Here is an 11,563-nt window from a genome sequence, read left to right as displayed (position 1 = left end):
CTCTGAAGGATTGACTAGTGAGCTGTAGTTGTCCTGTCCCTGAGTGAGACAGTCTGTTCAGGAGACATTGTAGTGACATCACAGAGACGAGTGAGTGGCACAAAGTGAATCTTGGGATACTTGAGACCTCCATCGTCTCTACAATTTAAGCAGATGCAATTCTTAGCTGCACTGAATTCACTAGCAGATTCAGTTTTAAAATCAGAAATTGAGAAAGGTGGCCAAAAAAAATGAGACACAGCCTGTTTTAGCCCTGTATGGAACCGACTGATCCACTGTGTGTGGCAGTACCAGGGGCTTCCCAGTGAAAAGGTACAAGGTACAAACCAGCTACTAAGATCTCACGCCGCTTTTCCCTCAAGTAAACCAAACAAGACAATTTGGAAACACTTAGGAATTAGGATACATCTCGTCTTTGTGTGACTTGTTTTGGAATGGTCTTACTGTCTCCTGTGACTGTTGAGGGACAAAACGACCAATCGTAGCTGTAGTGGGGGCTTTGCTAAACTTTGTTTCACCAGAATGGGGGTTCTGGTGAATGGGGGTTTCACAAGAATTAAAACTTGGAAAGATGAGGATGAACTGATTAGTTTGTCAACTGCAGATCTGCACAACCTCAATAAAGATCAGTGCACAGCTGATTCCCTTTACCGTTCAATGGGAAGCATCTGGGACTGTATTTGAACTGGTCAGTCATTTGGATGCTGAGGAGAGGGGCTGGGTATGAAATCTCAATATTTTTTGAGTACACACTGATTTGAGTATCAAATCTTGTGACACCAGATGCTTTGTTTCTTCTCATGGAAACTCTTTGATCACTTGGTGTATATTCTAATGCTCCTTTCTTAATTTTTTTTAATGATAATCAAATAATAAATTGTTAAAAAACAAAACAGATTTGAGTTTAGAAAAAAAATAAAATTTGAAAAAATATTAGTAATCTGGCCTTAAGGAAGTCTAAATAACCAGAAAGTCAATAAAAGTAAGATGATACCCAGCCCTACTGATAAGTCCTAACAACAGACTGATCCAGATGTTCTAACAGCTGGGCCCAGCAGTGGTTAGGTGCCTCTGGTTTTGGTCTGAAGCTGTTTTCATGTCACTCCTCAGGCAGGCTGAAATGTAAATATGGATCCCACACAACAACAACAACAGCACCTTTAACATTCTCTCATTCTCTTCCCATTCCTCTCTGCATACATGTTATATTCTATACAAAGTATCAAAAAAGATTGAACAAAATACTGAAAAATCCTCACCTGTACTCACAATATAATTTCTCATATTAAACCTTTTTTTCCTTGCAAATCTTCCTCTTCTCCCACACTGCAAAGATTCAGATCCATAGTGACAAGCATTTGGTGAATGATGCCTCACAGCACCTACCACTGTGGACAGGAATGTTGCAGCATGGAAATAACCCACGCTGAGTGGTTCAAAACAAAACAAAACTACAAAATACTCGAGGATGGAGGCTGACAGATCTCCGTAAATGTCCTCGGGATTAGGGAAATGGAAGAGACGAGTAAGATGAAGAAAGGAAGGAGTACATTTTAATTCCACAGTTACACAAACATGAACCATAAGAAACGGGAGTGAGGAGTCAGTCAAGAACAGAGGAGAGCATGGCGGAGACCTGGCTCCTCCTCTGACCTCTGGCTGGATGAACACACACAAAAAAAAGGAAGTCTGTGGGTCGAGGGCACGGGAGCTGATTGTACTGCCTGTGTGCTGTGTTTGTTTGAGTCCACCTAGCAGAGAGCAAGGTCCCTAACAGAACCAAACAGCGTGAATGTAGCCCACTCAGTGCAGTGGCAGTAGCAATGCTGGAGGCTGAGCTGGCGCTGGATGGGACTCCTCCTCCCAGGGCCAGACCCAGAACACTCTCCCTGTGAGCTGCTGCTCAGGGGGAGAAGGTGGCCATCTCCAGGGAGATGCGCTGCCACAGCTCCTTGGTCTGCTTGCCTCTCTTCAGGTTCTGCAGCACGTCATTAAACTGCATCATACCCACAGGCGTGAGGCAGAAAGCACCTCGAGCGCTGCGGATTATATTGACAAAGTCATCGTAGTCAGCAGGAGTCAGGTGGATGAGCCGGTGGTGGATGTACTGCAGAGAGACAGGGAGAGAGACACAGTGAGTCTACAGGCAGGCTGGGGGGACACCAAGCACTGAGATGGAGTCAACAAACATATTAGAATATGGAGAATGAATACAAACAGTAGGGCTGGGTGATATGGCCCTAAAAGAATATCATGATATTTCAGGGTATTTTTGCCATAACGATATTCTTTTACGATATTACAAAATACTGAAAAATATATAGAAAATATGTTGTTTTTTTTCAGTCAAGGACTGAAGTGCCCTTGAGCAAGGCAGCTAACCCCCCACCCAGCTCCTCGGGCTGTTCCACTGCTCCTTGCATGGTGTGTTCACTTGTGTGTAAAAAAGGATGGATTAAATGCAGAGATGGAATTTCCCCATTGCGGGATTAATAAAAGTAGTTAAATCTTAAATCTTAAGTGCAAATCTCAACAACATCTTGAGTATTAGCAAATAATCAACATGCTTTCCACTAGAAAGTGGAGTAGCCAGACAGTGTTGAAAAATAGCTGGCTAGGGGGGGAATTTATTTTCATAAAAGCCCAAATTTGGTCCCTCTCACACATTCTAATGCCACTATTCCATCATATACACTGAACCTAATGGGTGGATATTTTCATGAAATATTGTAAAGAAGAGTAAAGGTTCTTGTATGTTTTATTTAAGGCATCTTATTTTGACAGTCTTCTTGTAAATTCTGTGGTGGATTCTGTTAACACACTGTCAGCTCGTGGCTAATGAATGGCATAACGCAGCAGTGTGTTCGGACCGTTTGGACCTCTGACGGCCCGGACAGGTTGATAGGATTTAGTTTGACGCATGCAAAGAGAGATGATGTGGGGACGGTACTGAGACAGACAGGTAGGGACAAGTGTGTGAATGCGCCTTATGTCTCAGAGGACGGAAAGGTGGGTCGAGGTTTTAGACACGGCAAAATAACTTTATATTATGAATAGTATAAATATACTTTAAGTAGCTTGAAATGTGATGTTAGCGCAGCACATGAGATCTTATCTGCAGTCTGCAAATTGCTAATAGGCTAACAGGTAGCTCTGTAGCAGTACAGTGTGTATGTGCTGCTGTTGCAGGAGGTGTTCACTTAGCGATCTCTGTTTGTTTACAACAAGCACTAGACGCTCTGTGCACAGTTAGCGATGCCGGTTAATTCACCGTCACTATGTTTATGACCCGCAGAGACGCTGTGCATAATTAGCCATGCTGCTTTGTTTATGATCAGCTGCTGACGTTGTGCACAGTTAGCGACGGCGGCCACAGTTGCTTCTCGTGTTTAATCCGGAGATTTTACGTCACTGCCGGAGTCTCTTGAATCCCTCTGGAGCCCTTTTTGTAATGGAGACACGCTAAATGAGCGGACATTTGAGAGGGCGTGGCCTGAGACTTTCCCAGCGGCCACTCTTTACTCTAAAGGAAACACAGCTATTGATCTCATAAGTGGCCTCTGTGAACTCCAAATGACGGAAATCCGTCGTATCGGTGTAGAACTTTAATCGATGTAAACAGTGTCTATGAACGCAGCGTACCTGCAGGTAGGCCTGTTGGCAGCGCTGGACGAGCTGGTGGAAAGCAGGTGTTCGGAGGTGGGCATGGATGTGTGCGGGGTTCAGCCTCTGCAACGCCTCCATGATGATCTCCTGCAGGACGAATGGACTGAGGACACCTTTTGCTGCTCCCACACAGAACTGGTACACATAGTTGACTCCTGACAGGATGGACAGGCAGAGGGAAGGAAAAGCATGAAGCCAATTGGATATTAACAGCTAGAACAAACTAGAAAGTTTCTAAAGAAATTTTGAGTGTGCTGGACTCTGGCCCGTGACTCTTATCCATTTGACGCCACTGGGAGAGAGAGAAAAACAGCTGAAAGTTCCCCTTGAACAGAAAGCATTTTTGGCCAAACCGTTCATTCATATCATTGAACCGACTTCACTTTGAGCTTCCTGAACATCTATATATGTGTTTTGTGAAGAAAAATGAAGAAATTGTTTTTTAGAGCTATAACTATAATAAGCCAAACTATAACTCTGACAGCTCTAGCAAACCAATGTGAGAGAGAAGAACAATTTTAATATGTCTCTATGTGTAAATTATTTCTGTAGAGTGGTATCTGTGGCCTTGGGCGCAGTTTCCAAATTTATTTTTTGACAAATTTTTCTCTCCCTCTCCACTCTAGCGATGATGTCATCCACTCTAGCCTTTCCATTGAGGGGGATTTTTTCGAGTGTTTTTCCAGAATCATTTTAAAACCGTTTGCCGAAACCCTTAGAAAAGTCATAGCTCACATGTCATGGCCGAGCCGGTCGATTTGATACCTTTTTATAGTATGTGTGACCAAAACTCTGGGAGGAGTAGTCGACCAAAAAAAAAAACATGGAAGAATAAAATCTAGGATTAAGCTCGGTGAATAGTATATAGTGTGCTCTTGCTCTAGTGTGTCACTACAGCCTATTTACACATTTTCAAGATCACTAACCTGTCCTTGGCATTGGTTTGTATAAACAGGGCCATTAGCCCTACTTCTCTTATTAAGTATATATGTAATTGCTATCAAACATATTTACAGCTGAGAGCCTAAAATGCAGACTCTAAATGTTACCTTCCTGTGCTTTTTTTGTGTGCTTTTCTGTCCTTTTTTTCTCCACCATTAAAATGTCACTTCCTCCATCTTCTGCTATAATAGTGAGAGTTTACGAGCAGAGAGTAATGTGTGGTGTAGAAGAGCCTCTGCCTCGTGTTCATGGTGCATTATTGTGACATTACAGTCATTAAAACTTATTGTCACTGTAGTATGTCTGTGCTCAAGTCTGTACCAGATGCCTGAACAATCATCAGATCTGTTAACCCTTAATAGGGCACTCATTGAAATACTTGCAAATTCCAAATTTGAACCCTAGAGAATATTGGAGGATATTACATACAGCCAGAATGTGTAAAAAAAAATACGGACCCGGGGAGGGGGGTAATATTTTGAGAAAAAAAGTTTATGAGATTAAGGTGTCAAATCTATCAGAAAAAATGTGCAGGTTTATAAGATTTAAAGTGGTGAATCTGCAAGAAAAAAGTTGTTTTTTTTCCCCCACCTTTGTCTCGTAAATCTGCAACTTTATTTCTCCTCGTACAAGTCCATGTGGTTCTACGACCTCACAGAGAGACATGGGGACCCAATTTTGCTATCCACTGGGGTTACCAAATATAGTTCTTTGCCCAATAAAGGGTTGAGAGACCAATAAATTCCTGCATCTGCTTCTCAAATCATCCCTCCATTATTGTGTACAGCCTCACCTAGTCTGGCAGCCAGTCCCAGCAGCCATTTGACATCCTCAGTGTAAGGTGGGCTCCTGGAGAAGTTGTTGGGGTGGTCATTGTGAGCCCTCCTGCCCAGCATCTCCAGTGCCAGCATGCCTTTAGAAGAATGGAGATCACACTTGTAACATGCACAGTGGTGACAGTAAAACAGAATGATAGGACACAAACTCCTCACCAACTCTGTAGGCAGAATGCAAGTAGTGCAGGCCTTGTTGGCTGATTGGCTGGCTGTGCTGCTCATCCTCTACTGGGAAAGGAGTGCTCAGCAGTGAACCAGGCTGGGAGGAGAGCGAGGGCAGAGATGTCCCCTGTATGGCCTGAATGGGGCCCGAGTGGACGCTGCCAACTGTAAAACATGACAGGCACATCTCACTGTTTAGCTCATATTAACCCGCCCCACGGTACAGTAACCAACATACAATGAGGCTTAAATTGACAAGAAGATACAGAGAGTGTGTAGTTCTGACCTGCTACAGTGGTGCTGAGGGGCAGGCCGGTCTCAGCGTGGTAGGGATGGACGGCGATCTGAGTCATGGACGGTACAGGGACACCAGGGAAGGTCACAGCAGTGGCTGCCATAGGGGGCTGGGGGCCAGTGGCCACTGAGAAAGGGTACTGGGCACCGATAAAGGCTGGGTGCATCCCCTGAGGAGACACACGCATAAACACATAGAAATCATTTATTCAGCCTGAATGAATGCTACTCATGACACTGCTCATGAAAAATAAAAGTCACATTAATGACTATTTTTGACTATTTATTACCATCCATTCATCAACCTGCACTGCTGCTTTACTGTACATTCTTTACTGTATATATTTCTATAACATATTCATTCACTGTATATATCCTATAGCATATTCAATTCATACCTGCATTATATTTATACACTGTGTTCATATGTAAATACCTTGCACTTTACTACTCTGCACTTCTGGTTAGATGCTAAACTGCATCTCGTTGTCCTAGTACTTGTACTCTGTTCAATGACAATAAAGTTGAATCTAATCTAAATAAAAGACGTGGTACAGGATTTTAGTAGCACAAACAATATTTAAATCTTTTTTGCTTGAAAATTAAGCATTACTTAATGAGGACTCATTTTTCAAATTTAACTTGTTCATGTTCTGTTGATAGACTAATTGATTAATGATTCATCAATTGAGACAAGAAAGTCCACCAGCCAGTTTCACATCTTTCTGGATGACACCTTTTCCACCTCAGCATTCAACATTTTTGCAATGTCAGGGCTTTTAGCAAATGTTTCTATGGTTTGCGAAGAGGTTTACTTTTGCACAGATTGACAATGTTCAAGGAAACAAGAGGATGCAATTGAAAGATGAAAGAGGTAGTTGATCAAAAAAACAATAATGAATCACCACATTCTTTTTTTTAACATTTTGTAGACTAACCTAACAACACACGATTAATTGCTTGCAAAAATAATCATTACAAACAGCCCTAAACGTACCTGTTCACACAAAATGTCAACTTTACAATGTATTATTTTAACAGGCACAGGCAGGTACAACTGAGTGAAACATGTCAGGTTCTGTACACTGTTAGCCTGTAGCCATTTATTTATTTCTGAAGACAACATCAAAACTGGACTCTCACATTTCAGCTGTATTGTTGTACTTCTGAGCTATTTCTTAATAAAGAGTACTCCACAAAAAGCTCAGTGGTTGTATGAAGAAAGGTTCTGACCTGTGGATATGCAGCCCCAGGAACCAAAATACAGTTAAATCTCAATATATTGTATCACTATACTCACCATATCGCAAAATGCTTTAAATCTCAATAATATGGTATCGTGGCTCAAGTATTGGGATAAAACCGTATCGTGTGGCCTCTGCTGATTCACACCTCTAATATATAAAACCCTACTAGAGCACTATGTTCCCAAAACGCTACTTCTACGGTTACTTGTGGTTCCTTAAGTCCTTTAAAGTAGATTGTCAGAGAGTGATTAGGCATGTTATCTGTGGAAAAATTGTTTCACTAGGTTTATATTGTGCTAATAAAATAATAAAAATCATCTATCCCCTCATATTTATAACGGGTTATTGAGGGTGGAAAAATGGCAATTTCCTTTATTGTCAGAGAGCTATTGACTGTTAACACAATGTAAGTTGGGCTTACTTTTAGTTTAGATATAAAACACATTTTAAATGGAGCATAAAGACAATAAAGTAGTTTCTGCCAGACAGAAGTTTGCGGTTCCACAAAAAGCTCAGTGGTTGTATAAAGAAAGGCTCTGACCTGTGGATATGCAGCCCCAGCTACAGGGAAGACAGTGGGTCGGGGGACGTGCTGCAGAGGGTGTCCCAGGTACTGGGGGGTGCAGACGGTGGGAAGATGGGCCTGGATGGTGGTGTAGGGGTGAAGGCCCTGGCTGTGGGGATGAGCCATGGCCTGCCCGGGCATGGTGTGGGACTGATAGATGGTGGAGCCCACTGAGATGACCGGTACCACGGCTGCTGCAGTGACTGAGGCTGTGACTGTTGCCACCCCAGTAGACTCTATGTTGGCTCCAGTGTCAAGGACAACACAGGTGGACTCCGGGGGCCTCCTGCCCGAGCCTCCGTTGGCCCCACAGCGCCCAGAGGTCTCCCGCTGCTGGCCTGGGCCCCCACCCACTGACTGCTCATACAGCCAGTACCACTGGTGGGCCACCTCAAACAGAACCTCAGGGTACACACCTCCACCCTTAGCGGCTTCCTCTACTGCCATGCAAGCCTTCTCCAGCATCACATTGTCCTAGAGGGAGAGCAGACAGACAGGGACAGAGCAGATCATGACTTATCTTTTTCACTGGCTCCTTTATCAGCACGTCTAGAAAGACAAGACTTTAAACTGCAATTGACTTTAAGAAAGAGGCAACAATATTCAGCCGCAATCTGGATTTTGAAATGGCAATTAAATAAAAATTTGAAATAAAAAAAAAACAAATTCAAGTTCATAGTGAACTCAGATTCTTTCAAATCCAGAATTCAAAAATGCTTTCTATTTATACAATTCTTACAACAACCCATATTCCAGAAAAAAGTTGGGACGCTGTGTTGGACACAGAGACAGACAACCACTCACTCTCATTCACTCATATGGACAATTAAGACAAGAGTCACCAATTCAACTTCAGCTACATGTTTTTGGACTGTAGGGGAACCCACGCTGAGACGGGGAGAACATGCAAACTTCAAACAGCAGGCCTTCAGAATTGAACCAGGTCCAGCCATCGTTGAAGGGGCGAGGTAATTACGGACTCTGCCGAGTACACTGACTTTATGAAATATTGTTATTTAGAACTGTTCAGTGATTGACCATCATCATTCATGACAAGTTTGAGGCAGATTGGACACTGTATGGTCAAGTTATACAGTCTTGTGCTTTGTGCCAAAACGCCATATTTTGCCACCATGCCACGCACCCATAGTGTGACGGTCTGCAAAGCTGTTAATAACCTTTGATGTCAAAGGCCTTATGATGGTTCTAACTTAGTCTGAAGTCGATCGGATTAAATCTGTAGGAGGCGTTTGTTAAAGTATCTGTCGTGGTAATGGTGTAAAACGTATAAAACGCCATTTTCGCTCCAAGATGGCTGACTTCCTGTTCGTTTTTGGGTATGGCTTCTAGAGACTTTTTGGTGCGTCTTCCCATGATACATGTATGTACCAAATTTCGTGTCTCTATGACAAACCTGTTTTAGGGGCTTAATTCTAGGGGGGCGCTAGTGAGTCATTTTGCCACGCCCATTTCTGAAACCAATGAAATATGAAAATTTCGACGGGATAGAATTTTGTCCAAAGTTTGATGAGTTTTGGAATATGATAAAGCCCTCAAAAACATGATTCATTTGCCGTTATAATAATAAACGGACCAATTACAATAGGGTCCTCGCACCATCAGTGCTCTAAAATAAAATATGAAAAACAGCTTTTATCTTGTCATCTAAGGACTAGAGCTGCAACAATTACTCGATTAATCGAACAATAATCGATTATTAAATGAATAGTCAACTATTTTGATAATCGAATAATTGGTTTGAGCAGTTTTTTTAAAGACAATAAGTCCAAATTCTTTGATTTCAGCTTCTTCAATGTGAATATTTCTGGTTTTCTTTATGACAGATTACAAAAAACTGAATATCTCTTTGGTTTGTGGACAAAACAAGAGATTTGAGGACGTCATCTTGTGGTTTAGGAAACACTGATTGATATTTCTATACATTTTATTGACCAAACAACTAATCGATTACTTGTTTAAATAATCGACAGATTAATCGCTAATGAAAATAATCGTTAGTTGCAGCCCTACTAAGGACCAAGCACACTTATAAAAACATTGAGCACCATCTGACATATTCAGCAACAGGTTAATCAATGGCTCCGTCTCTGTAACAGTACCTGCTCTTTGCACTGCACCAGTGCTCTCTGGATTTCATTAGGATTGAGGGCATGAGCGTGAGGCAGGCAGCTCAGGGCCAGCTCTGCTGCTGCTCGAACCATGTTGGGGTCCCTGGCCCGCGAAGCTCTGTCGGCAAGGGATGCCACCTCAGGGGGGGTGAGGTGACCGTCCCAACACTCCACCAAAATGTTGAGGGCAGCGCTGCCAATCTCCATGGCCTGGCCTGAGACAATGAGAGAGGAAACAGTACATTAAAGCAAGGAAGAAAGAAGATCTGGGCCTTTATATTTCCCCTCTCACACACAACCCTCACCAGTGATCCAGGACACATGGGACGAGTAGGTCCTGGACAGCCAGTTGGGTGACACAAAGTTGTGGAGGCCAAGAGCATACAGGCCAATCTCAAAGGCACACAGGTGCAGGTTTCTGTGGGGCCCCTGGTGGCCCCCGCTGGCTGAGGGCTGGGTGAAAATGGAGGTAGAGGAGTTTCCTCCGGCTTTGATCAGCACCGTCTTGGCCAGCTCAAAGTAAAAGTGGGCTGCTGCCTCTGATGGCTGGTTGGGCACGTGGGGGGCATGGCACTCTGGACGTCGGCCTTTGTATCTGAACACAGAGAAATATAGGCCATGTGGATTTGAATTAATCACAGTTTTTCAGAATAAAGACAAAAAAGCATGTACTTTATAGCAGACACATTTTCAGAGACACCTGCTCAACAAAGATCACACACTGCACTGCCCACAGGTCTGTCCTTCAGCTCCCATAGAAAACAAAGGACTGCCTTTTTGTTAGTCTACCTAACATTGCAAAAATTAGGCACATCCTGTCCCAAAAAACTAGTTCATGCTTTTGTTACTTCAAGGTTAGATTACTGTAATCCACTGTCCCTGCTCCAATAAGTCCCTTAAAACTCTCTCTCTATATATATCTATATCTACAGATAGATATATATATATTGTAGTTACTGCATTTTTATATAATTATCTCTCTGAAATAAACCAAAATTAAAATCTAAAACTTTGTCACAAGATAAAACAGACATCAAGGAGTTCATTTTTTGTTCTAACTCAATTACGACCAAAACTGTAGTTACTGCAGTTAGGCTTTGTAGGTCAGCATATGCTGTTAACACAATGTAAGTTGGGCTTACTTTTAGTTTAGATATAAAACACATTTTAATTGGAGCATAAAGACAGTGGTTTCTGCCAGACAGAAGTTTGCGGTGCCACCACACATGCTCACGGCAAGTTCACAAGCAATGTTTTTGTGCGTACACAGCGTTGATACATGAGGCCCCTGGTGAGGAGGATTTCTGCCTTACCTGCTGGTGTCAGTGCTCTTAGCTCTGGCCCCGCCCCCTGCTCTGCGAGAGCCGCTGGACGAGGAGGAGCCAAGCGAATCAGACGATGAGCTGCTGATGCTGTCGCTGTCCTGGCCACGCCCCCACGATGTTGCTGCCCAGCCCCCTCTGAGCGGCCGTCGGCTGAGCGTTGGGGAACTGTCTGAGGTTGTCTCTGGAGCACTGCTGTCGATGCTCGCCATGCCTGTCAAACCAACGTGCACATCACATTCACAGCAAGGTTATTATAGTTAACGAAAACTAACGAAATAACGAAAACTAGAATTGAAAAAATATTTTCGTTAATTGAAATAAAAATAAAAACGAGAGTTTTTAAAAAAAACATAAACTGAAACTGTATTTTGTGGTTAAAACTAACTAAAACTTACTA

The 11,563-nt window shown here is 42.8% G+C and overlaps 1 protein-coding gene across 2 annotated transcripts in view; it reads right to left on the bottom strand.

The window, feature by feature from the left end:
- Positions 1 to 223: 223 nt before the first annotated feature.
- zswim8 (zinc finger, SWIM-type containing 8) overlaps positions 224 to 11,563 on the bottom strand; it is a 55,311-nt gene continuing 43,971 nt past the window's right edge. For both annotated transcript variants that reach the window (XM_059359124.1, XM_059359123.1), the window contains exons 18-26: positions 11,155 to 11,377; positions 10,147 to 10,436; positions 9,833 to 10,056; positions 7,689 to 8,186; positions 5,893 to 6,070; positions 5,601 to 5,771; positions 5,402 to 5,521; positions 3,643 to 3,821; positions 224 to 2,107 (exon numbers count right to left, since the gene is read on the bottom strand). In XM_059359124.1, coding sequence (XP_059215107.1) covers positions 1,904 to 2,107; positions 3,643 to 3,821; positions 5,402 to 5,521; positions 5,601 to 5,771; positions 5,893 to 6,070; positions 7,689 to 8,186; positions 9,833 to 10,056; positions 10,147 to 10,436; positions 11,155 to 11,377 — 2,087 coding nt within the window. In that variant the 3' untranslated portion in view covers positions 224 to 1,903. The remainder of the gene's footprint in view (positions 2,108 to 3,642; positions 3,822 to 5,401; positions 5,522 to 5,600; positions 5,772 to 5,892; positions 6,071 to 7,688; positions 8,187 to 9,832; positions 10,057 to 10,146; positions 10,437 to 11,154; positions 11,378 to 11,563) is intronic.

The sequence above is a fragment of the Centropristis striata genome, chromosome 20 (genome assembly GCF_030273125.1).
Source record: "Centropristis striata isolate RG_2023a ecotype Rhode Island chromosome 20, C.striata_1.0, whole genome shotgun sequence".
Taxonomy (NCBI): Eukaryota; Metazoa; Chordata; class Actinopteri; order Perciformes; family Serranidae; genus Centropristis; species Centropristis striata.
This window is presented reverse-complemented; position numbering and strand designations above follow the sequence as displayed.